At 46.2% G+C, this 26,330-nt stretch overlaps 1 protein-coding gene across 8 annotated transcripts; it reads right to left on the bottom strand.

Moving 5' to 3' along the window:
* Positions 1-1,485: 1,485 nt before the first annotated feature.
* RBM23 (RNA binding motif protein 23) lies at positions 1,486-25,561 on the bottom strand. 8 transcript variants are annotated; one of them, XM_087945620.1, is made up of 17 exons: positions 25,389-25,561; positions 24,920-25,002; positions 19,601-19,729; positions 19,406-19,486; positions 17,104-17,151; positions 16,944-17,017; positions 16,799-16,843; positions 15,416-15,592; positions 13,397-13,450; positions 13,166-13,283; positions 12,211-12,363; positions 11,933-12,070; positions 11,758-11,823; positions 7,953-8,163; positions 4,730-4,831; positions 4,225-4,309; positions 1,486-2,394 (listed from the first exon to the last, which is right to left on the bottom strand). In XM_087945620.1, the coding sequence occupies exons 3-17, from the start codon at positions 19,634-19,636 to the stop codon at positions 2,391-2,393; spliced, it is 1,392 nt and encodes a 463-aa protein (XP_087801746.1). In that variant the 5' UTR covers positions 19,637-19,729; positions 24,920-25,002; positions 25,389-25,561; the 3' UTR covers positions 1,486-2,390. The 8 variants fall into 8 exon arrangements, with proteins under 8 accessions (XP_087801746.1, XP_026538904.1, XP_026538903.1 ...); XM_026683119.2 differs by having other exon boundaries at positions 1,486-2,389; positions 4,221-4,309; positions 25,393-25,561; XM_026683118.2 differs by having other exon boundaries at positions 25,393-25,561.
* Between the last annotated feature and the right edge of the window lie 769 nt (positions 25,562-26,330).

Below are 26,330 nucleotides of genomic sequence, written 5' to 3'. Positions count from 1 at the left end.
CAACACTGGAGGGTTTTAACAGATTGGACAACCGTGTGTCTGAAATGGTGTAGGGTGTCCGCTCGAGCAGGGGGTTGGACTAGAATACCTCCAAGGTCCCTTCCAATCTGTTATTCTGTGTCATAAAATTGTGCACTTCAGGGGTATTTTGTGGGATCTATCACACCAACTGATGGGATCAGAAAGAACATCAACAGAAGTCCTCAACTTACAACCATTCATTTAGTGACTGTTCAGTTAGCACTGAACCATGACTTAAGGACGGTCCTTACACTTAAGACCATTGTGCCCTGTGTGATCAAAATTTGGGCACTTGGCATGTACAGGAAGTCCTCGACATACGATCACCATTCAGCCCAAAAAAATTTTTTTAGATAGCAAGTGAAACATTGTATGACCATTTATGCCTCATTGTATGACCATTTATGCCACAGTTAAGTGGGCAGCATCTTGGGGTCATGTGATCATCATTTGTGACCTACGCAGCCAATTTACAAAAGCAGTCAGCAAGGGGGGGGGGAGGAGGATTTGCTTAACGTCCATGTGACTTGCTTAGCAACTGCAATGATTTCCGTAGCAACCGTGGCAATACAAGGTTATAAAATCGGCCAACGGCTCAACATAACAACGGATTTGCTTAGTGAAAATAATTCTGGTCCCAACTGTCTATGGAGATTCTTGTGGTCGTTAAGTTCGAGGACTATATTTCAGAGTAGCTTCTGCTCGTGGAGAGTTGGGACGAAAGGGGAGGAGACGCCTGGCTGACAGAATATTTTCCCCCTGGAAAGTTCTGTGGGGAAAAGAGCAAGGCAGAGATTATAGATATAGACAACGACAGAGATAAAGACATAAAGACATTAGATAGTTAGAGATGATAGAGAGATAAAGGCAGACATTAGATATAGACAAGATGTAGACAAAGATTAGATATATAAAGACAAGAGACATTAGATATAGACACAGAAATAAAAGAGATAAAGAGAGATAATAGATGATAGACATAGATGTATGAAGATATAGATATCAGTGGATAGATGATATATAAATATCGATATAAAGACACAAGAGATAGATGATATATAGGCATAGATATAGATAAGGTACAGAGACATAAAGACATAGATGATAGATAAAAACATATATAATATAAACATAGACAGACATAGATGATAAAGACAGATGGACAGATGACAGATATCAATATAAAGATATAAAGACAGATGATAATGATAGATGATAAGAGAGAGGGAAAGAGAGAGATGGAGATGTTAAGATAGATTTTGAATATACTGATCCAACGAAAGAACTATATGTTCCTTTCCTTTCTTGGTCGGACTCTGGAAATGTTGAGAAAAACCCCTCCCTTCCCATATATTGTAGCCTCTCCCTAAAAGGTTTTTAATCTCTTTTTAGGAGAAACTCTCCCTGCCGCACCCCACCTCCTTGGGGAAAAAAAAAAAAGAGAGAGAGCAGCGGTAAGCACGGTTCCATTTGGTGACTTTTTTTATTATTCATTTATAAGCAAAAGAAAACAAAGGGGGTAATCGAAAGAGATAAAAAGAAAAACCAAAATACACTTTTGAAAATCTGGAAAGGGCGGGGGGAGGTGGAAAGGGGGGAGGGAACGGGTCTCCGAAGGACTCCGAGGAACAGGGGCGCAGCCAGAAAAACAGGGACACCAAGAACAGGAGGCAGAGCCGAGAAAATTGAAAAGGGGGAGAAACACCCAACTCCCCACAGGGTTTACGCGGCCCCTTTACAAATTGAGGGGAGGGGAGGGAGAGAAGAGATATACACCGCATGGGCCTCCCACCCACCCAAATGCGGGTCTGTGCTTCTCCGGGTTTTTTTTTTTACAATGCACAGACCCGTCGCGGCCACGAGGACAGCCCAAAGCTATCCAAAGCAAAGCCCCGCAGCCCGATGCAAGAGCTAAGAGGTGGGCAAGAAAGAGAGAGCGGGGGGGAAGGGGCCAAGAGTCTTCCTGCCCCCTCCCCAAAAGGAAAAAATGCTGCAATTCCACCTCTTTTTTTAGGGGGAAGGTCCCTTCAGTCTCTGCGAAGCTCCCCCAAGGGGGATAATGCGCCTCCCTCCAATTGTGACTTGAGGAGGGGGGAGGAGAAAAGGGGGAAGGGAGAGTCAGAATACAAGCTCTTCCCCCTTCCCCAGGACGGGAAATTCAGAAAAAATTCAGAGTTCATGTTAAGAAGGGCTTCCCCCACCCTTGTTCCCAAAGAGTTCCTTCAAAGTTCATTCCGCCCCCCCAGGCTTGGATCCACAATGGGGGGAGGGGTGTCAGGTGAGGCGGCAATGGTGTGGAGATGATCATTCCCCCTCTGAGCTCCATGGGAGAGGGAGGGCGGGAAGAGGGGAGGGAGGACTAGGTGGCCTTACCTGGAAAACAAGGGAGAAAAAAAAGAAAGAAGTGGTTAGAAGCCTTCTTTTCCACCCTACCTTCCTTCCTCCCCAAGGCCCTTTTCCATCTCCTCCTCTGTGCCTCGGCCTCGCCACTCTGGATTAGCACTGCACACCAGAACAACTAGACACAAGGACAGTTTTTTCCCCAATCCCATCGCTCTGCTAAACAAATATTTCCCCCAACACTGTTCAACTATTTACAAAGTCTGCACTACTATTACTATTAATCTTCTCATCACTCCTTATCACCCATCCCCTCCCACTTGTGACTGTATGGCTGTAACTTTGTTGCTTGTATCCTTACGATTTATATTGACTGTTTCCTAGTATGATTTGATTGTTGATTGTACCCTATGACTATCATTAAGTGTTGTACGTTATGATTCTTGATTCTTAACGAATGTATCTTTTCTTTTATGTACACTGAGAGCATTTGCATCAAGACAAATTCCTTGTTCGTCCAATAAAGTATTCTATTCTATTCTATTCTATTCTATTCTATTCTATTCTATTCTATTCTATTCTATTCTATTCTATTCTGAGATATGGCAGAGGGTAGAAAACGATGATGAAAGGGAAGAGGAAAGTTATTTGGGGGGAGTGGGGGAATTAGGGGTCGAGAAACAAATCTGGGCACCAGAGAAGCCACAAAGCAAGTCCGTAACACCACTCCCGCCAACACTGATGGGCCAAGCCACTAGGATATAAAATAAGGGCAAAGCCCTTCTAGACTGATGAGGCTACCAAGCTGGGTCATGAAATGTCTGCAAACTCAAAGAGCAGCAAGGACCCCCACAAGGCTACCAATCCTATCCTATCTCCTTCCTTCCTTCTACCACTGATGTTATCTAACTGGACTGCACCAAAGACTGCTAGGAGTGCACCAAAGACTACCACCATCATCCTATCCCCCTCCTCCCTTCTAGTACTGATAATGTTATCTAGTTGGGTCATGAAATGTCTTAAAAGAAAGCAACCAAGCTTAGAGAGCACCAAGGACCTCACAGTCTTATCCCTCCTCCTCTTCTTCCTCCACTCCACAAACCCAACTCCTTTCTAGACTGATGGTGTTATCAAGTTGGGGCATGAAACGTCTGCAAGAAAGCAACCAAATTCGGAAGCACCAAGGACCCTATAAACCAGGGGTGTCAAACTCATGACACGTTGTCATCATGTGACATATCACAACTTTTCCCCCTTTGCTAAAATGGGGGTGGGATGGCCAGCGCGTAATGCATCCGGCCTGCAGGCCACAAGTTTGACAGCCCTGCCTTAGACCGTCGCCACCGAATTCTCCTTCTCCTGCTCCTTCTTTCCTCTACTTTGCAAACCCTACTCCCTTATGCCACTGATGTTGTCAGCTAATTGGGTCATGAAATGTCCACAATCAAGAATCAGAATGTACCAGGGACTTTGAAGTCATCCTACTCCTCCCTCCTCATCCTCCATTCTGTAAATCCCACTCCCTCCTAGCACTGGTAAAACAATTTCAATCCCACCACTGGTTGGGTCGTGAAACATCTGCAAGGAAGCAGGCTCAGAGAGCACCAAGGCAAGTCAGTTTGTCGGTGAAATCTAAGGGATGTGGGGAACTTTGGGGTCCAAGGATCGTCAGGTTGAGATTTTGGGGAGGAAGAGGAGAAGACCTGAGTTTTCAAGTATCTGACTGATAAAAACCCACCCTGGGATAACTTATAGATCTTAGTTAGGTTGTAAAAGGTCTGCAAGTCAAATCTGGAGGCATAATAAAGATGAAAAAGCTCCTTTCCTGCCAACACCCACAGACTTTGCTGGTTAGCGACTTACATTGTTTGGGGACTGAAGAGGCCTGAAAGCTGGAAGCACTGGGAGGCCAGTGTCTGTGAAGCCAGGTTCAATGCTGGGCTAAGAGCTACAATGGGGGAGAGAAAGGGGGAAAAAGGCATTAGGAAACCAGGAATAATTCCCCACGGGGGGAGATGCTAAATTAGGGTGATCTTTGGTGTAATGCAAGAAGCAGTCTGGAGAAACATTCATTGGGCTAGTTTGGCAAGCTGGCCACTTTAAGATGGGTGGACTTCAACTCCCAGAATTCCCCAGCCAACAGTTGGCTGGGGAATTCTGGGAGTTGGAAAGTCCACCCACCCATCTTAAAAGTTGCTGAGGTTGGATTTGCTGGCTGGGAAATTCCGGCAGTAGAAGAAGTCCACGCACCTTCAAAGTTGCAGAGTTTGAAAAATGCTGAGCTGGGGTTACTCCCCCTTCTCCTCAGGGCCACTCCCAATCGCTCCTTTCGGTCCAGTCCAGTCCAGACCCCCCCAACCCCCTTTACCTGTCAGGGCAGCTGGATTCAGTGCTCCCAAAGGTATCGCTCCGTTAAGCTGTAAAGCAGCCTGGGCCGCTGCAGTGGTGGACAGTGGGATCCCAGAACCTGCTGTGTGAGGCAAACAGAAGACAAGGTATTTGCGGGGTGGGAAGAACAAGGATGCCTCAATTTGAGGCTGTTAAAAAGACCGCCCTCTATCCAGGGGTGACAGTATTCCAGCTGTGACTTATGGGCGTTGGTGTCTCTTCCCCCATGATTTTGCCAATAACAAGCCTAATATAGCACTCTTATGTTAAATTATATTTAAAGGCCCTTATTGAAGTTGTTCAGTCATGATTGTCACTCTCCCATCTCTAGAAGGAAAGAAATAGATGAAGTGCTCCTCAGAAGATGAAAGTCCTCGACTTACGACCAATTGTTTGGCAACTGTTTTGAAGTCGTGACGGTGCTGAAACGAACGATTTATTTAAGTCTCTGCACTTGCAACTGTTGTTGTGAGGGGTCCTTGGCGCCCTCTGAACTCGCTTCTTTTCTTGGAAGTTTCATTACCCAAACTAGGTAGTATAATCGGTGCTACTGTGTTTTCCCGAAAATAAGATTCTGTCTTAATAATTTTTTTGCTACCAAAAAAGGCACCAGGACTTATTTTCGAGGGATGTATCCACTGACTTAACTTCACTTGTGTCACTCCCGGCCTACTTTTTGCCTTCAGGAACTTCTTCTGTGGCCAGCTTTCCTGAAAGCTTCCGTGGCCGATAATTCTGGATCGATCTAGAGCTTTGTTACCAGCTCCGGAGGCCTTCAGGAAAGCCTTGCCGGCTGCAGAAGAAACGGGCCGGCAAGGCAGGTGTCGGGGTGTGCGAGGCCTGGCTACAACTGTCCAAAGGTAAGCAGTAGGGCAGCTCCACCCCCCCATTCCATTCCCACCCTAGCTTAATTTTTACCTGTCCACACTGGAGTGGGCGGGATCTTAATTAGGGCTTATTTTGAGGGTAAAGCTTATATGGGGCGCATGGGTAAAAATCAAGCTAGGACTTACTTTCGGGGTAGGTCGTATTTTCGGGGAAACGGGGTAGTCAATAGCACTGATGCTGTTACCTAGTTGGGTAATGAAATGTCTGCAAGAAAACAAGCAAGCTCAGAAAGCACCACGGACCCCACAGTCCTTTTCCTCCCCTTTCTCTTTCTCCTCCCCTTCTCCCCCATTCCACAAACCCCACTCCCTTCTAACACTGATGATGTTACCTAGTTAGATCATGAAACATCTGCAAGAAAACAAGCATGCTCAGAAAGCTCCAAGAACTCCACATTCCTTCTCCTCTTCCTGTCCGTTCCACAAACCCCACCCTACCCCACTTTACAGCACTGTTACCTAATTGGGTCATGAAATGTCTGGAAAAAAAAGCAAGCAAGCTCAGAGAACTCCACAATCTCTTCCTCCTCTCTACGTAGATCACTTGTTCTAGCACTGATGACGTTATCTAGTTTGGGTCATGAAACGTCTACAGGAAAACAAGCAAGCTCAGAGAGTACCAAGGATCTGTCATGTCAACCTTGAGTGACAGATATTCTCCTTTATTGGAATTTGCTGCAGTGTCCATGGTGATGTGATTGTAACTTGGGACACTTGGCAACCAGCATGTATTATAATGACTGCCGCGTCCCGGGGTCACGACTGCCATTTGTGATCTCCCCTGCTGTTTTCTGACAAGCAATGAACAAAGCCAGATTCCCTTAATGACCGCAACAAAAGAGGTTCTAAAATCAGGCAGAGTCACGCAGTGGTGGGATTCAACCGGTGTTAACAACTGGTTCAGTGAGTGCGCACTTCACCTGAACCGGGCTGAAATGAGTAGAATCCCACCCCTGCAGTCACGAGAAACCTCTCTTAACAACTGTGCTGCTTAGCAATGACAATTCCAGGGTGAATTGAGGTTGTAAGTCAAGGACTACCTATAGATAACTAAGCTCTTTTTTTTTTTCTCCTTATGTTTCCAGGTAACGCACCAGTCTTCTCCTCTGCACAATTGAGCATGCATCGTGACAGTTTGGCAATGTCTCTGGAGCCAGTGCAACATTATTCATAGAGAATGCAATATATAGGATTTCATGGGATTCAAAACATAAACTCCTACAGAACCTAACCGAGCAAGGTTAGGCTGAGGAATCTTTTAGCGTCTCCTGCTGATTTCCTCCATCTTACCAACCTTATAGGATTGTTCGATCTTAAAAGTCAATCTTTCTTAGACAGGAGATGGGCTTGTGTTGAGAGGAAGTGCCGCTGGAAAAAGGAACGTGGGGAAAGGGCCAAGAGAAAAACCAAAGCTAGCCAGCTCTAATTTATGTGACTAATGTTCAATATGTATCTTAATGCACACAGGTAATCTTCAACCTGTAGAGCACTGCACACCAGAACAACTAGACAGAAGGATAGTTTCCCCCCCGAATGCCATCACTCTGCTAAACAAATAATTCCCTCAACACTGTCCAACTATTGACAAAGTCTGCACTATTATTATCCTCCCATTCTTCCTTTCACCTGTCTCCTCCTTTTTATGACTGTATGACTATAACTTTGTCGCTTGTACCCTAACAATTTTTATTGACTGTTTCCTAGTATGATTTGATTGCTTATTGTATCCTATGACTATTATTAAGTGTTGTACCTGATGATTCTTGACTCTTGACGAACGTATCTTTTATGTACACTGAGAGCATTTGCACCAAGACAAATTCCTTGTGTGTCCAATCACACTTGGCCAATAAAAGAATTCAAATTCTAACCCACGACCAAAACTGAGCCCAACATTTCTGCTAAGCGACAGTCATTGTTGAGCTTTTCCCCATTTTACACCTTTCTGGCCACATTTGCTAAGCAAATCACTGCAGTTGCGAAGTTAGTGAACACCGGCTTGCTTCCCCAGGGGCCTCGCTCGACAGAAGGTCGTAAAAGATGGTCACATGACAAACCCCCGGGACCCTGCGGCCATCATACATATGAACCAGTTGTCAAGCAGTAGGGACGCTGCAATGGTCGTCAAGCGTGAACAACAGTCATAAAGTCTCCCTATGTCCAGTGCCTTGTTAACTCTGAACGGTCACCAAACAAATGTTTGTAAGTCGAGGACCCTTTAATCCTGAAAGGAATGATTTCCCTTGCCAATAGGGCCTTTCCAAGTATGTAATGGAGTCCATTCCCGCTGCCTAATTTCTACCAGGGGAGCCTCACCTTCGGCCAGTTTCGCCATCAGCTGCAGCTGGGAGCCGGTGGTCCCCAAGCTCAGAGCTGACCGGTCGGGTTCATCAGCCCCGTCGGGAAAAGTGATGTCAGTGGTGCCATCCAGCCGTTCGATGACCTGTCCCACCCGCATGGGCCGGCCGGCCAGTTCGAAACCGTTCAGCTGTTCCAGGGCACGGCGGGCACATTCTGCTTCTGTGAACTGGAAAAAGGGGCATGAGAGCACGGTTCCAATATTTAAGGAGACGCTACCCTGTTTCCCCGAAAATACGACCTACCCCGAAAGTAAGTCCTAGCTTGATTTTTACCCATGCGCCCCATATAAGCTTTACCCTCAAAATAAGCCCTAATTAAGACCCCGCCCACTCCAGAGTGGACGGGTAAACATTAAGCTAGGGTGGGGATGGGGTGGTGGTGGAGCTGCCCTACTACTTACCTTTGGACAGTTGTAGCCAGGCCTCACACACCCTGATACCTGCCTTGCCGGCCCGTTTCTTCTGCAGCCAGCAAGGCTAGCAAGGCTTTCCTGAAGGCCTCTTGGAGCTGAGAGCAAAGCTCTGGATCGATCCAGAATTATCGGCTGCAGAAGCTTTCAGGAAAGCCTTGCTGGCCACTGAAGAAGTTCCTGAAGGCTTCTGACAGCAAAAACAAGACCTGGTGCCATTTTTTGGTGGCAAAAAATATATATAGGTAGTCTCATTTTTGGGGAAACACAATACAAAGAAGAGGGGAGTCAAACTATTCTCCAAAGCCCCTGAAGGCAGGACAAGAAGCAATGGATGGGAACTCATCAAGGAGAGAAGCAACCTCTAGAACTAAGGAGAGAAACTTCCTAACAGTGAAAACAATTAACCAGTGGAACGACCTGCCACCAGAAGTTGTAAGTGCTCCATCACTGGAGGTTTTTAAGAAGAGCTTAAGAAGAGGATAGTCACTTGTCTGAGATAGTCCAGGGCAGGGATGTCAGTTTCATTGAGGGCTGCATCAGGGCTGTGATTGACCTGGGTGGGTGTGGCTGACTAGGTGGGTGTGGCCAGCTTAATGGCACTCCCCAAACTGCTGGCATGTTTCCTCTTTGCATTGGGTAGACTTGGCTGAAGCGACACAGGCCGACCTCTTAAATTTTCCATTTGGTCAGATCTGGCCCACGGGTCTTAAATTTTCCATGAAAGCCCTGCAGGCCAGATCCAACCACATTGCAGGCTGGATCCGGCCTGCGGGCCTCGAGTTTGACACCCCTGGTATATAGGGTCTCCTGCTTCAGCAGGGGGTTTGACTAGAAGACCTCCAAGATCCCATCCAACTCTCTTGATTCTGTTCTTTTTCAAGAATACAGGAACTGGGCATAGCTAGCCTAGAGAAGGACCAGGGGAGACATGACAGCAGGGTTCCAATATTTGAGGAGATGACATAAGGAAGAGTGGGGGGAGGAATTGACTTATTCTCCAAAGCTCCAGAAGGCAGGACGAGAAGCAACAGATGGAAACTAATCAAGGACAGAAGCAACCTAGAACTAAGGAGAGAAATTTCCTGAAGCCATTTTGTTGTTTTTCAGTTGCCATGCAGTATTGGGCGGCGGGGGCAGGAAGGCCTTGCCAGACACAACACAGACTTATTTCATGGGAACCAAGGTCATCTCCACAGGTGTTGGATGAAGGACAGGCGTGCCCATGGAGCCTGCCAATTAACCTAACTGGACAAGGTGACCTGTGACAGTTGGGGAGGGGATCGTTTGGCAGGAAATATTTAGGAGTTGGTTTTACACTTGATATGATGTACCCAATAAAAAGAAGTCCTCTGAGGACAATTCCAGTCACCGGAGTTCTGAATTGCTTGGGTTCGTTACGCCGGAATGGCGACACAATTAAATCAGTGGAACAGCTTACTTCCAGAGATTGTGGGTGCTCCAACACTGGAGGTTTTTAAGAAGAGACTGGACAGCCATCTGTCTGCAGTGGTATAGGGCAGGGGGCCACAACTCCTGTTTGAGCCATGGTGGCAGTGGTTAGAATGCGGTACTGCAGGCTACTTGTGCTGACTGCCTGCAATTTGGCAGTTCAAATCCCACCAGGCTCCAGGTTGACTCAGCCTTCCATCCTTCCGAGGTGGGTAAAATGAGGACCCAGATTGTTGGGGGCAAGAGGCTGAACCGCTTAGAGAGGATTGCAAAGCAGTATGTAAGTCTAAGTGCCATTTCTATTGGAACTGGGCCAGGCACCCACTACTTGCTTGGAGCCGTTTTTTTTTTCTCTCTACCCCTCACCGGCCCGCAAAACCATCGGTACAGGGTCTCCTGTTTGAGCAGGGGGTTGGACGAGAAGACCTCCGAGGTCTCTTCCAACTCTGTTATTCTGTTAAGTTGTGGGTGCATGTATATTAGCAAAGAAGAGCAACAAAGATGATCAGGGGACTGGAGGCTAAAACATATAATGAATGCTGGCTGGAATTAGGTATGTCTACTTTAATTTTTAAAAAAGGGACAAGGGGTGACATGATACTCATGTTCCAATATTGAGGGGCTGTCACAAAGAAGAGGGGGGTCCACCTAGGTTCCAAAGCACCTGAAGGCAGGACAAGAAACAACAGAGGGAAACTCAACAAGGACAGAAGCAATTTAGAATGAAGGAGCAATTTCCTGGCAGTAGGAACAATTAATCAGTGGAACAACTTGCCACCAGAAACTGTGGGGGCTCCATCACTGGAAGTTTTTAAGAAGAGACTGGGCAGCCATTTATTTGGAATGGTGTAAGGTCGCCTGCTCTGAGCAGGGGGTTGAGCGAGAAGATCCCAAGATCCATTCCAACTCTTAGTCTGTTAAGTTGTGGGTGCGTGCATCTTAGCAAAGAGGATTATCAGGAGTGCACTGCTATTGGTCTGCACCGGTTCGGGCGAACTGGTACGATTGGTTGGCCCCACCCACTCATCCCTGCCCTAGTCTGTCCTATATTTCTGTGTTTTGCAGCTCAACTGAGATGCGGCACAGCAGATTGTCACCCCTCAGCTGTTTTACTCACCAGCGCTGCAGAAGGTAAGTTTTAGAGCTGTAAATTGGCGGTTTTTTAAACACTGTGCATGCTCACCAAACCAGTTATTAAACCAGTAGAATCTCACCAGGGAGTATTATTATTCTGGCTGGCGGGGTCCAGCAGGAAGGCCTTCTCTGCTGTTGTTCCTGCCCTCTGGAACATCTTGCCTCCCCCTCCCCTTGATGTCAGATCCAACCCTATCTTTTTGTAAGGGCCTAAAGATCTCTGGAGCCCCAATGGAGGTACAACGCATGGGAGGTGGTTGATGGAGTAATAACAGATCTCATCTGCCCCCCAGCTGCACCCTCGCCAGCGTCCTCAGGTTTCAATGTTTGATTTTAACTTTTGATGTTTTAATTCTATGAAAAAACACACACACACACATATATATGTATGTATTATGTATGTATGTATATATACGTATGTGTACACACACATATATACACACACATATATACACACACATACATACATATATATATATATATATTTGTTTTCTTAAGTTTTCGCGGGTATTTACATGTATGGTATTCAGCTTTGTTCGGGTATTTTCCCACGTCATTTCCCACGTCCCATAATGACGTGGGAAAATACCAAACAAAGCTGAATACCATATATATATACATACACACACACGCACCTCCCAGAGTTACTCTATGGCAAGATGGGTGGCCGATAAACTTTACAAATAAGTAAATAATGAATTAAAAAAGAGTAGCAGAGTTCGACCTCCATTCTGCCCCGTGGGGAAGAAAATCCACCCAACTTACGGTGATGAAGCCGTAGCCTTTGGACTGTCCGGTATCCTGGTCCCGCATCAGCACGATGCTGTCAATCTACGGAGAAGAGAGAGAAGGCGCCCCCTCCCCCCGTTAGAAAGTCAAGGACATCCCCTTCTGGGGATCCATCCCTCTCGCCCCCTTCTCTGTCCTGCTCCCACCTTACCTTGCCAAACGGCTCGAAGATCCCGCGCAGCATCTCTTTGGTGATGTTGCAGTGAAGGGAACCGACATAGAGCCTCATGGGGCCCCCGCTGCCTTTCTGAAGGTTGTTGGCCATGGCTGCCAGCCTGTTCTTCTCCGCCTAAGGACACAGATTGGGGAAGGGAGGGGCCTTCAAAAACCCAGCCAGAAATAACCCACTGTTTATTTTTTTTAAAGGAGCACAGGTAGCACTCAACTTGTAGATGTTAGGGTTGTTTTTAAAATAAAAAGCTTTCAAACCTGGGAAGCCTGAACGATAATCGGTACGCCCAGGAGGCGTTGCCCCGTCAGGCCGATGGCCAGCGGCACTGACTGTATCTCGCAAAACTCAACGTAAGCGATGCCCTTTGAGCGCCGGGAATTCCGGTCGGAGATGATCCGTACATCACGCACCTGGCCAAAGGGACAATTGCGGAGAACGTTAGCGGAAGAGTCCGGGCTGTCAAATGTTTACGCCTGGGTTTTCTTTATTGTTTTATTTATTAGATATTAGATTCGTTCCAGCTTTATTTTTTTTATAAAGCAAAAGCAGTGAATGTAGACAATATGCCTTCCTCCTATTTTCCCCATTAACAACAACCCGGTAGGGTGGGGTGAGAGAGAGAGAGACTGGTGCAAAGTCATCCAGCTGGCTTTTGTGCCTAAAATGGGACTAGAACTCCCAGTCTCCTGGTGTTTGGCCGTCACTCAGCCGGCTTTCATGCCTAAGGTGGGACTAGAACTCCCAGTCTCCTGATGATTAATCCAAGTCACTCAGCCGGCTTTCATGCCTAAGGTGGGAATAGAACTCCCAATCACCTGATGATTAATCCAAAGTCACGCAACTGGCTTTCATGCCTAAAGTGGGACTAGCACTCCCAGTCTCCTGATGATTAGTCCAAAGTCACCCAGCTGGTTTATGTGACTTAAGGTGGGTCTAGAGCTCACCGTCTCCTGGTGATTTGCCCAGACAGCTTTTGTGTCTAAGATGGAACTAGAACTCATGATCGCCAGGTCTTTAAACCAGCGCTGTAACCACTAGCCCAAACTAAGGATAAAACCAGTCTAAGGAACCTACTAGCCCAGTTAATTGCAATCACGGTCTGTGCTAGATAGGAACCAAGCACCAGAATGGGCCAGAAGTCAGAATTGCCCACCTTTGCTTGGGGCAAAGTAAGAATTCGCCAAAGCCAGAGAGAAGGGAGGGGAATATGACCTTGCCAACAGCCGAGAAGAAATCCTCAAGGTCTCGAGGTCGGATACGGGCAGCTAGTTGCATGCAGAAGACAGTGCGGGCATCGCGTTCTTCGGGGCTCAAGCTGCCCAGAGGCTCCCTGTGTTGGGAAACAAGGGGAGTGATTCAGACCCAGAATTGGATGCCGGGGAGGAGAAGAGGCACGTTAAGGATCCTCTCAGCTGTCACCCTCATCCATGTCACAATACTCACCGAAGGGGGCTTTTCTCTCGGAACAAGGGACTCTTGCTATGTCCAAACCGTCGTCTGCGGGGGAAACAGAACACAAGCCCAGATCGCAACTTCAACAGTGGCAACCTGATCGCCACAAGGGTTACTTACACAGCACGACTGGCCTGGCTTATCATGGCATAATGAGGTGATCACTGCAGATATAAAGCCCATGACCTATCACCGTAACCGGGCCTGTCCATTATGGTCATATGGCACAATGGTTGTTAAAACAGGTCAGTTAAGTGACTGACTTGATTCCATGTTTTTTGTGATGGCCGTTAAGCAAATCAATGCTTTGCTATGGATGCAGTTTTGCCCAAAAACTGCAAAAATGCTAGTTTTCAGACAAACCATTGTAAAACACGATTTCCTGACCAGAAGTTACGGGAAATGACATTTGGTCACATGAGGTTCACGTCTATCAAGAACTTTTAATTCGTGTAATAAGTCCCCTTTTGGGGGGTTAATCCCCAAAATAATGTTTGTTGTTTAACAATCCCGTAATCCCTTGTGGGGTGGAGTCTGGGCAACTGAATGGAGCTAGCAGAGTGTTTAATGGGCTGGATACCCTTCCTGTCGCCAATGTGGAGTTTTGTTCAACAGATATATTCTCATTGTGCCCAGAGAGAGAAATATCTGCCTCTAGCTAGGATCGAACTCACAGCCTCCTGATTGTGAAGCGAGAGCTCCTCTTCTAGACCAATGCACCACTCTGTCTCAAGCTACATCGATTTAGACCAGGGGTCTCAAACACAATTTACCTGGAGGCCGCTGGAGGCAGAGTCTGGGTGAGGCTGGGCCGCATAATATTATACTTTATATTATACTTTATATTTATATTATACACTAATATTATACTTTCATATCACGGTGGGGGCCACAGGATATCGTCCTGCGGGCCGCAATTGGCCCGCGAGAATGAGACCTCTGATTTAGACAATTTCCTTTCGGAAACTCCCAACCAATGTCCGTAGTGGCATGGATCCGAGAAGAAACCAGAGTATTTGGTAGCTCTGCAAACACTCCCTAAGTGAACGAGGAGTTTTACACATTCACACTGCAAAATGTTTGCCAAGTTGGGAGGCTAGGAACTGCAGAACGAGAACAATCCCAGAAGGCTCAATCAATTCCCTTTCCTGGGTTGTGGTTTCAGATCGCCGTTCGTAGAACACAGAATAGTTTGGAAATGACCTTAGAGATCTTCTATAGTCCAAATCCCAGTTCAAGCAGGAGACCTTATCCCAGGGGTGTCAAACTTGATTTCATTGAGGGCTGCACCTGACCTCGGGGCATGGCCAGCTGGATATCACTCATGTCAAGGGCACCTGTGATGGCCAACTGCAAAGGCAGGACTTCTCTCAGACCCTCCCTCCGTCTTATTATAATTTCCTTCCTTCCTTCCCCTCTTTGCTTTCTTCCCATCTTCCCTTCTTTTTGTCTTCCTCTTTCCCCTTATCCTTTCCTGTCTCTTCTTGGATGCTCAAATGAAGAAGGGGAAACATTTCTCCTTTTGTTTTCTTTTGCTTTTAGTTTGTTTTGCTACTCCTCTGCCAGCCAAAATGGAGCACAAGGCCGGCCCGGGGGCCATTTTTTGCCAAAATGGAGCCGGGGGAGGGAGACGGCACATGTGCCCCGACCTCCATTTTTGCTAGCAGAGCCTTGCGCAGGCTGCTCCTTCGCTGTTTCCAGAGCGGCCCCCTGGGCCGGATCTAAGCACCCAATGGGCCAGATTTGGCCTGCGGGCCTTGAGTTTGGATACCCCTTCTTTTCAATCCTATTCTGGACAAATGGCTGTCCAGAGTCTCTTCTTGAAAACTCCAGCGATGGAGCACCCGCAATACTTGGAGGCAAGCTATTCCAGTGATTAATTGTTCTCCCTGTCAGAAAATGTCTCCTTAGTTCTAGGCTGCTTCTCTCCTGGATTAGTTTCCATCTAATCTAGGAAAACCATACTACGATCCGGCCCACATGTGGTTTCTTTGTTTCCTTCTTTCTCACCCTGGGGGAGGTGGGCTGCGGTAGCGGACTCTTTCCTCCCGCCGGCGTTCTCGGCTCCGAGATCGGCTAACTCGCCTATTACGGTCCCGGCTGCGACTCCGGTGGCGGCTTCTGCTCCGGTGGCGGCTGCGGCGGTCCCGGCTTCGGCTGCGCCTACGATGACGGTCTCGGTCCCGGCTAGAAATATCAACCGTATCAGAGTTTTGCATCAGGGGTAGGTTGGTGAAATGTTGCTTTTGCTGTTTTCCCTGCACCTGGATTACTGAGGGAACTAAGTCTCTTGTTTAGCCCAAAACTTTAAGAATCAGAAACTTCGGAAAGCAGAATGACCCTATGAGCAACAACAAAACCCTGGAATGACATGTGACAGTTTTCCCATTTATTAAACAGGGAATTTAACAGGAATTTAAAAATAGCCACAGCAACCATTGTAAAAAAAACAACTTAAATACAGGTAGTCCGTGACGGGCGACCATTAATGGAGCCTGCAAATTACAGCCACAGGTCTTAAAAGGTTGTACTGTAATCAGGTGTGCAACCCAATTTTATGATCTATTTTTTTCTTTTGCAGAGGCGGCAAATGGTTTGTCTTTGGTTTTGCCAAAAACTGGAATAGCACTGCAGGTAGTTCTCAACTTACAATTCCCAAAGTTACAACTGCACTGAAAAAAAGGGACTAATGGCCATTTTTCACAGATATGACCTTTGTAACGTTCCCCAGGATCCTGTGGTCAAATTTCAGGCACTTGCCAACTGGTTCATGTTTGTGATGGCCGCAGTGTCCTAGGGCCATGTTATCTCCCCCTTTTGCGACCTTTAGTCGATGGGGAAGCCAGATTCACTTAACCGTATTACTGACTCAACAAATGCAGCGATTCACGTAACAAATGTGGTCAGAAAAGTCGTACCATGGGGCAAAACCCACTTAACAAATTTCCCTCTCGTAGCAACATGAATGCTAGGCTCAATTGTGGCCGTTACCTCGAGGGCTACCCGTAATGCACAGCCAGAACTGAGAATTGCCCGCCCAAATCCCTAAGTTCAACTTTTCCTTCCTTTAACGGCCTTGCTAATTGGCCCCCATGACTAAACAGACTCAAGCAAGATGTTTTCATAAAGGTCAGTTCAAGCGTAGGTTGGAATTGCAGCTGCCACCTTCTCCCAGCCGAGTGACCTTGAGGCAGCATCTCAGTCAGATACAGCTGTTACTTTCACTTCCCCAAAGCATTTCCCCTCTCCTTTCCCCTCCCACTAGAATTCCCAGCACACTGCCACAAGCAAGGTCCTGCGTTAGCATCCTTATGTGGGGATCCCCTCGGCTTCTACACCAACCCCAAACAGAAGCCTACCCACTTCTTCTGTACTCTCTTCAGGACTATCTACCTGTGTCTGTGATCACGGCTCCTGCTACGACTCCTTTTCTTTTTGCTGTGAGGGAGAAAGCAAGCCAGAAATGAGAGCCGTGCTGATGGAGGGGAAGGAGAAAGGAAGGGGGAGGGGGGACGACCACACAGCCCTTGTGGCTCACCTGCTGCTTTCCCCATTGCTGCTGGTGGGGGCGCTGTCCTTCTTTGCTTCTTTTCCTTGTTCTTCCGGAGACGGCTAACAAGGAAGGGCAAAAGGAGGTTAGACTGTAGTCTACCAGCTCCCTCCCTATTTCCTCCCCTTCTGTTTTTTTGGGACATTACCTGGGCTGTGGTGGGGTCAGTTGGCGGCTTTGAGGGTCCTGGTTGGGCCTGAAAGAAATATAGCAACAGCACTTAGGCTTATATACCGCTTCACAGTACTTTACAGCCCTCTCTAAGCAGTTTAGTCGCCATCTTGCCCACAACAATCTGGGTCCTCATTTTACTGACCTCAGAAGGATAGAAGGCTGAATCCACCTTGAGCCGGTGAGATTTGAACTGTCGAACTGTTGGCAACAACAAGCAGTCAGCAGAAGTAGCCTGCAGTACTGCATTCTAACCACTGCACCACCACGGCTCTCCTCCTCGTATAAGAGTGGATTCAGCAGGAAAGAGGCACCGTGAGAAAGTGAGCACAGAAACACAATTCCCTTTTCCACTTAAACACGGTATCAACTGGCAGCGCAATTCTGCTAGCTAGCAACCGCAAAGTGACACAAAGAGAATTCTAGAAGCAGGCTTAAATTGTCATTTGCAGGGCAGAATCCTGATCTCCAACCTCCAAAGGGCACCCTCCATTTTTCACGTGCCCTTAGAAATTTCAGTCCTCGTTTTTAGAAGCAAAAAAAGGATTCAATCAACTATGGCCCAGCTAGGATATAACACCCCACATGTCATCTCTCAGTATTCTCTCGATTTTTGTTACTGAGAATAAGGGGGACAACAGAGAGATTGTGACTCCAATAAATATTATTATGGATTAATAGTTTGGAGCTGGATTAATGGAGATTAAACAGTCTTTTGACATTGGACCGAATGTCCTTAAAACACAGTATTTTGCAAAACACAAGACTCAGGACTATACAGTTACAGGGACTGGAGAATGCGGCTGGCACAAGCAGCAAACACTGAAAGGGAGAAATCTATATTTGCAATATAGGTAGTCCTCGACTTATAAACATTTGTTTAGTGACCATTCAAAGTTACAATGCCACTGTGAAAGTGACTTATGACCGTTTTTCACACGATTGTTGCAGAATCCCCTTGGCCATGTGATCAAAATGCTGATGCTTGGCAACTGGTTCATATTTACGATGGTGGCAGTGTCCCGGGGGGGTGGGGGGTGGGGTGTCACGTGATTCCCCTTTTGCAACCTTTTAACCAGCAAAGTCATTGGGAAAGCCAGATTCACTTAACAACGGTGTTACTCACTTAACAGCTGCAGGGATGCAATTAACAATGGTGGCAGGAAATGGGGCAAAATTTGTTTAACAACCATCTCGCTTAGCAACAGGTATTTTGGGCTGCATTGTGGCTGTAAGTTGAGGACTGCCTGTTAACTGATTTTACGAGGCTAACTTTCAAGTAAATGGAGACCAGCAAGACTGGGAGTTGCCCCCCCCCCCCAACTCACCATAGTCTTCCTCTTCATCTTCTGCCAGCCTCCAAGAGAGTTTTGCCCTGCTTGGGGGTGAGATGGTCTGCCTGGGAGGCATAAGCTAGGACTGTCTTAATTAATGAAAACCTATTTGAGGCTCAAAATTCAGCAAAAAAAGAGCAGCCACCTTATTTTAGCTTATACAAATTATTGATATACCTTTTCTTTTTAGGCTAAGAAAGGAAGGTGCTTGTGTTTTGAGAGGAATATCTATGCATTTAGAAAACAAGCTGAGGGATGCAACATCTGGATTAAGGAACTGAATATTTTGAAAACCATCTTGAATTACATTGTGTCAGACCTGCCATAATTTAAACTTCTCTATAGAAACGATCCTTGGATCCATTTGTTGAGCAAAGTATAGTTTATTAGCTGTCAAGGATATTGCAATATTGCAAAGCCAGAACTGAGAATCATGTGCCAAAATCCCTAAGTTCTCCTTTGGACCACCCCCCCTTAACTATCTCTCATTGCCCAACCCAGTGTAACCCAATGTCAGCCCCGGAAGCCATATTTTACTTAAGAGGCTTCAGAGGCTGCCACACTCAGGGCCTGGGAATTTGGGAGGGGGGATTTCTTAGAGAGGTGGAAGATTAGACTCAAGAACATTTTTCTATAAAGTCAGGCAAGATGTCTTCATAATGGTCAATCCAAGTGCCGTTTGGTATGCGGTCCCCTCCTCCTTCCAGCTGGGTGACCTTGAGGCAGCATCTCCCGGAGATACAGCGCTTGCTTTCCTTTCCCCCCCAAAATCTTCCCTCCTTCATTCCCTCTCCCCACAATTCATGGCAGTCCGTCTCTTCATAGCAAGCATAAAGAGGCAGCTGACACACTGTTTTTATCGTTTTCTTTGGACTCCTGGCAAAATACAACACAGTTATACTTTCCCCACAGGTTTAACATGTTTCTGATTTTTAATATCCTTACCTCCTCTTTCTTGTACGGGGCCTCCAGCATAGCTTCTATCACGATGTCGAAGTCGTCGGAGGCCATGCCATCTTCTTGGGTCTACGAATAAGGAGAGAGAGAAAGAGAAGGGGAAAAAAGGTTAAGAGCTTCCTGGTGGAAACGGACACTGTGCCATCTTCTCCAAATGAGAGAGAAAGAAAGCTGGATACTCACGGGATCCCGGGATGGATGGGGGAACGCCGGATCCATGGCTGGCCCAAATGGGTGGGCTCCCCACCACCCCGAGGCACAGGAGCAGCTGGTGGGAAAGCGGATTTAACAGGCAAAGGAGTTGGTCACAGCCTGGAAGAGAGAGAGAGAGGCCTACATGGATTTGAGGAGTGGAATATGGAACAGGAGGTGGGCCATCTATGTTGCCTGGAGACAAGATGTTCTAAACTCTGGACTGAAATTGTGTTCTAAAATCACTTGTTTGGAACCCTCTGAAAAGTGTATACAGCAAAGAACAAAACCCCTCCCCTTTAAATTAATTATCCACCAGCTTTTTAAATAAAGGAAACGATCATTTATCACAATTGGCCTTTGCTTCCTTTTTCTCCACTATTTCAGAGCAAACTTTGCTCACAGAACTATCCTGTCTCCAGCCGATCCTAAAAGACCCCCTACTTCAAAATCCCTCAGACCGTGGAGAATGAGGTTTCCCTGCTATTTCGCAAGTGTAACTTGCTTCTGAAGATGGCCAGATGGGTATTTAAATCCAGTTTTTTAAATCCACAGATCGGAGAAGTCCTAGAAAACGTTTGGATGGAAGGGTGAGGGGGAAGAGTAGCGGGGAAAAAACCTGTGCTATCTATCAGCAGCAAAGAAATCCTATGAACCACATTTTTGTATCTTTTTTAAAGTTGGTTTGTAAGTGAGTTTTGCAATTCTGGTTCAATTGTGTGCCATAATATTACCATCAAATGTATATTTTTAAATATTTTTAAAGTTTACTTTAAAAAGAAGCATTTTATAAACAAACATGAGAGAAAGGGAGAGGGGGGGGGAAGGAAAGAGAAAGTGAAAGAGAAAAAAAGAGAACAAGGGAGAAATAAAGAAAGGGGAGGGAGGAAGGGAAAATTTGTTCCTTGTCCAGAATATATTTTAAATGCAGAAAATAATAATACAGGTAATCCTCAATTTACGACCAGTTGCTTAGCGACAGTTCAAAGTTATGACAGGCTTGCTCAGAGCTACTTATGACCTTGATTCAAAGTTCTGGTGGTCACACCCACCCATGGTCAGTGTCCCAGGATCATGTGATCCCTTTTTGCAATCTTCTGACAAGCAAGCACATCAGGGGAAGCCAGATTCACTTAACAACCAGGTTACTGACTTACTAGCTGCAGGGATTCACTCAACAACTGTGGCAAGAAAAGTTGTAAAAATAGGGCAAAATTCATTTAACTAGCATCTTGCTTAGCAATGGAAAATTTCTGGCTCAGTTGTGTTTGTAAATTGAGGACTATCTGCATCTAGGGTGGATTAGATTCCCCACCCCCCTAATCTGGTAACCCCTGTCTGTCTAAAGAACTTCAAAAACTTCCACCATCAGGTTGTTTTTCACTCACATAAATGTGAATAAGGAAACAACTCCTGTTGAATTCCCACCTGCTAAAGTTACATGAAAGTTATGGGGATTTTCCTTTTTTTAAAAGGGAGGGAGGGAGGGAGGAAGCAAGCAAGCAAGCTAGTTTGCTTTATGGGTGGAAAAAAAAAACCCCACAATAACCTGCAATAACACTTTAAACTTCCGTAAGTTTATTCAAACCTGCAGTTACTTTCACAGAACTTTGGGATCTAAGTAGAGATTGCCAAGCTTGATCATTTGGGAATGCAGTATTTCTCAATCTTGGCAACTTTAGGATGTGATTTCAATTCTCAGAATTACAGGGTCTTTAAAAATCCCAGCAATTCTGAGAGTTGAAGTCCACATATCTTAAAAAAAGGTATTAAGATTGAGAAAAACTAGGAAGGCAACACTGCCCTTTTGGACTTTTTTGTAGCTCAGCACGAGGAATCTGATTTGTACCTTTTCTTTCTTGTTTCCCCTTCTTTACCACGCCTTCCCTTCCCTATTTGTCCGATTTCACAATCCTGGCCTTTTCCTAAACTTATTCTGCCCTCTCACTGACCAGCTCAGAAGCAGCAACCTTTTTTGTAGCTCAGCACGAGGAATCTGATTTGTACCTTTTCTTTCTTGTTTCCCCTTCTTTACCACGCCTTCCCTTCCCTATTTGTCCTTCTTTTTGCTTCTGTACTTTTGTGTATGTTATAGTTCCCCAACCTTTCTGGGTTGGTGGGGGAGAAGGGGATGATTTTGTGTGGGGGGGGGGGGACGGGACGGACAGGCATGTGTTTGCAATGCTCACTCGAGTGGGGCCACAAGCCTCCACAATGTGCAAATGGGGTTGTGTGTGCACCACATGCATACACCAGCCAACCACTCATAAGGCCCGGTTGTGAATAGGCCATAGACCGGTAGTGGGCCACAGCTCACATGTGTAGGGAACCCTGTGTTATAGCATAAATTAATAAAATTGTTATAAACAAAGAAATCTAATTTGTAACAAGACCATAACCAGCTGCAGATCAGAGCACAAATTGATGCTGATATTAGATGAACAGAACAAGGCATTTCAGATACCTTCCTAAAACAAATTCAAGACAGGCCAGGAAGCCTCCAAAACAGTGGTTCTCAATGTTTTCTTTACCATGGACCCCCTTTAAATACCTTTTGTGGCCACAGACCTCCCAAGACTTAAGATTTAAATTGTAACACTTCAAAAGCCTCTGTGGACCCTGAGACGACATGGCGGCCCACAGGTTGAGAACCACTGCTCCAAAATATTGTAAGCAGAAGGAATCAATCTGTTCATTTCTGCATCTTTCACAGAACCTTTTCAACAGATACCATTGAATTTCAGCTGCCAATGCATGTGTTCTCTCCTGTCAACCCACCTTTCTTTCCTTGAACTTTTTCTCTTCCCCACTGGGAAAAACGGTGCCTGAAGGCCACCCAAAAGAGAGCCAAGCCACCTGCCACAGCAATGCCACAAATGTTATTTTGAATAAGAGAGATTGCTATCATTTTCAAGGTGCTATATAAGTGTGTGGGAGTGTCAAAAAAGCTTATTTCAATTTCCAAGGGCAAACCCTTTACATTCCTCCTTCCACTAAGTCTCAAGGCTGCTCATCCTTCTTTCTAAGGTAAGAATATAACCGGATAACTGTTATGGAACTCTGCCCTAGATATTATCAGCAACTGTACATTTTACTCTGATGGTTTTTTTCCACTCTGTGTTACCCATGAAAGGATTCAGTCGCTACTTATTCTAAAATAAAGGGAAATTTACTGGAATGCAAGTGGGAAATTCATCTTTCCATCTCCTAACAATTTAACCAAGCAATTTAAAAAACAAAAACCATGACAATATCTAGCAATGAAGACAATACATATTGGAAAGTATAGCAAAAGATACTCATTTTTTTCATGTATTTAATAATGAGAGCTCTGAAAGTACATACTGTACATTCTACTGAAAAAGCAAAGCAAACACTACAATTGGGTTTTAAAATTTTCCAATGGGCAAGCAGGGGAACACAAATTTTTTTAACTTACAGGCTCATAAACACCATGTAAATTGTGGAAAACTGACAAAAATACGATGTGGATTATTGAAATCAGCCACCTGTAGTTCTCTGCATATAGTAAGGCTCCCTACAGACACAAGAAGCCTTTTGAAATGCCAGGGCATCCATTATAGCTTTATCCAAAGAGGGCATTACATTCAGATTTATTTGACTTAAAACTCCAAAATGCAAAGGAGTTTCTCTTCCTATTTTCATGCTGCAAACACTCATGGTTATTTTATACTTTGCAAAATTCCAAACTGCCAAATTTTAAGGTCTGGGAAAATAATAATAAAAGCAAGTACACTCTAAAACACATTAACAGCCTTGAGATCCAATAGATCAAAAATATTTCTAACACTTCTGGAAAAAAAAAGCTGGAAACTCATAAACCGCCAATACTTACTAAAATTTCATCTTGCTACCTCCCTTCCCCCAAGAACTTTTTTCTCCAACTTCCAGGTTAAGAATGAGATCCGAAAACCAAAACAACTGATTTTATAAGCCAGTATTATAACACAATCATCCAAGCCCAGAGATGATGATGATGATGATGATGATTATTATAAAGTGTCCAAATTACTGCCCTCGGCTCATGGAACTTATTTTACTAGAGCAAATCCACACTTCTTTGTTTACTATGCTTTGTTTGAGGAAGTCACACATGCATTCAAGCCCAGATAATCTCACACCACAAGCTTTTTCTAACAAGACACTGTATTCTAGATTTCTAAAAGCAAGCAAACAGGGTTGAAGCCAATTTCATTTTCCTGCCCTAAGCAATTGTTAAGCTTACTGAAGAGTCCACTTCACTCATTATCCAAGTAAAAAACAAGAATGACATAAATACAGTTTCACGGGCTCTGCAAAGATGACACCTAACCACAGTTCTGGGCATAAGCACAGCAGAATCAGGGCAAATTTTACTTTGTTAAGATCTCAAATTCTCTGGAAATAAATGTCTATGGAGATTCCCAGTCATCCAGGTCATGGTTGTCTCAAAGGTGGTTTTTAAAAAGGCAACTGGATTATGAGTTTTTTTTTTTCCTCGAGGAAGTTTTATCAGGAAATATATTCATCTGGAAACAAAGGTCTATTAAGCAAAATGTACTCACTTTGAGCAAACTTGCAACCGAAGACCTTAAGCAAAGCCCAGGCCAAGGAACAACTGTTCAGTAAGGCAAGGCCATGCTGAATAACCATTTCAGAATAGTCCAGGGTAGTGGTTCTTAACCTGTGGTCCATGGAACCCTGGGGGACCATGTCATCACAGAAGGAGTGGAAAACCTTGAACAAATGTTATGATTTAAATCTTGTGTTAAGTCTTAGAGTCTGTGGCCACAAAATGTATGTATAGGGGGTCCGTGGTGGAAAGTTTGGGAACCACTGGTCTAGGGCAATGTTTCTCTATTTCAGTGACTTTAAGATGGGTGACTTCAACTCCCAGAATTTCCCAGCCAGCACATACACATATATACATACACATACATATATATGTATCCACCCATCATAAAGATGCCACGGTTGAAAAACACTGGTCTAAGGTCCCCTGTCTGAGCAGCAGGTTGGACTAGAAGACCTCCAAGGTCCCTTCCACCGCTATCATTCATTCTGAATTTTCCTCCTGTTTTAGCATCTCTCTCTCCCCCAGCAGATTTCTATCCCATTTTCCCCAACCATCAGCCTCAAAAGGGCCGTGGCTTCTTCCTTATCCCATTGTTTCTCAACGATAGCCCCCTGAAAAATAGATGGACTTCAACTCCCAGAATTCCCCCTATACAAGGAAGTCCACCCATTTTCAAGGGGCTATGGTTGAGAAACGCTGCCTTAGCCAATGGGGCCCCCAATGATGGCACCTACCTCTCCTTCCTCACTCCCGCAGTATCCTGGAGAGCCCTGGAGGCCTGCCTCACCCCAACTATAAAGGCAACGAACCAACACACCTGTGGGTAGAAAAGCAGCGCCACATGGATCAGGGAACCTTCCCCGCCATGTTCCTCGTCCAAAGGCTCCCTCTCGTCATCTACCTACACCACACCTCCAGCTGCGCCCCTCCCTCCCACCGGTCCTTCCCCCAAAAAAACACACTTCCGGGAATGGCCTAACCTAAAACGTCCCCCACGAGCCATGGCACATCCCTCGCCCCGAAGCCACGCCCCTTTCGCCCGCTGCCTCTTCTCCCCCCCATTTTCGGAGCCCGCGTGGGAATTCTAAGCCCCCCTCCCGTTTGACGTCACCGCCCGCGGCGTGACGTCACCACCTCTACCCGTTCGACGCCATGACCGCCTCAAACCGGGTTGTTTTGGGGTTATTTTTCGTCCTCACTCACCCACCTCCCCCTCCCCTTTGGCCGGTAGACCCGGCGGTTTTTTCCCGTCCAGTCGGCCTCCGAAGCGCTTCGGTCCCCTCCTCAGACGCGGCCGCAAACAAGCAGGAACAGCAGCGATTCTAAGATGGCGTCGGACTCTGCTTCCCTCCCGGATCGTACCCCTCCTTTCTCCTTCGGCTCGCGGTGGGGAGGGGCGGTGCAGCACGCGTGCGCAGGAGCGTCGGTCCCGCAGATTGGCTGAAAGCGTGAGGAGGAAAGATGAAGCGTGTCAAAAAACGGGGTGGGTCCTGATGGGAAGAGCCGCACGGCGATTGGGTGATTTCCGTCGGGGAGGCGGCCTTCTGCAGGGACGTTCCCGCTGATTCGCTAAGGGACTCAGAAAAGCGTATTGAGGTAGGTTTTTTTTTTTTTGCTTTACTTCCCTCGCACGCAAGAGAACCAATGGTGCTGAAAGGGTTTCCTAGTAGCCAATTGGACTGGGGGGAAAATAAATAAACTGTTTATTGGCTGCATGAGCGGAAAAAACGTCAAAGTGTATGGAGTATAGCAAATATCATTGGGCTACGGCGCAGGGCGGGGGGGCAGAATGGAACGAAAGCGTCCTCCCCTCCGAGGCCTGCCCTGATTGGATAAGCCCTTCACGTTACAAACAAAGCCCCTGATTGGTGCTTTAGTCGCCGAGTCCATAGGGGAAGCCACTTTCTGGAAAGGTCAAAGGCTGTGAAGCTTCTGGACCAAAGGAAAAAGGAGGAGGAGCCACGCAGTTACCACGGCAACAGCGGCCTAGTCTCCGGCCTGAGGCCTAGCGAGTTGTTCGCCTCGCCCAGCAAAGAGCCACAATAGGCGGTCTTTGTCTCACCAACTGGAGTGGCGGGACAAAGGCTGCCTATTGTGGCTACGACTTATTAAGCCTGGGCCCAATTCCTGAGGGAGACCGTTATT

This window comes from Notechis scutatus, chromosome Z (genome assembly GCF_049901735.1).
Source record: "Notechis scutatus isolate UNSWTSFEM ecotype Mainland chromosome Z, rNotScu1.2, whole genome shotgun sequence".
NCBI classification, from domain to species: domain Eukaryota; kingdom Metazoa; phylum Chordata; class Lepidosauria; order Squamata; family Elapidae; genus Notechis; species Notechis scutatus.
The sequence above is the reverse complement of the archived record's forward strand: the minus strand, read 5'-3'. Positions and strand labels throughout refer to the sequence as shown.

Coding starts and splice junctions, on each gene's coding strand:
- RBM23 (XM_087945620.1), bottom strand. CDS start 19,636: ATGGATCCGGCGTTCCCCCATCCATCCCGGGATCCC. Junction 16,844..16,943: donor AGCAATGGGGAAAGCAGCAG/GTGAGCCACAAG, acceptor TCTCCCTCACAG/CAAAAAGAAAAGGAGTCGTA. Junction 8,164..11,757: donor AAGGCTACGGCTTCATCACC/GTAAGTTGGGTG, acceptor CCCTTTTTCCAG/TTCACAGAAGCAGAATGTGC.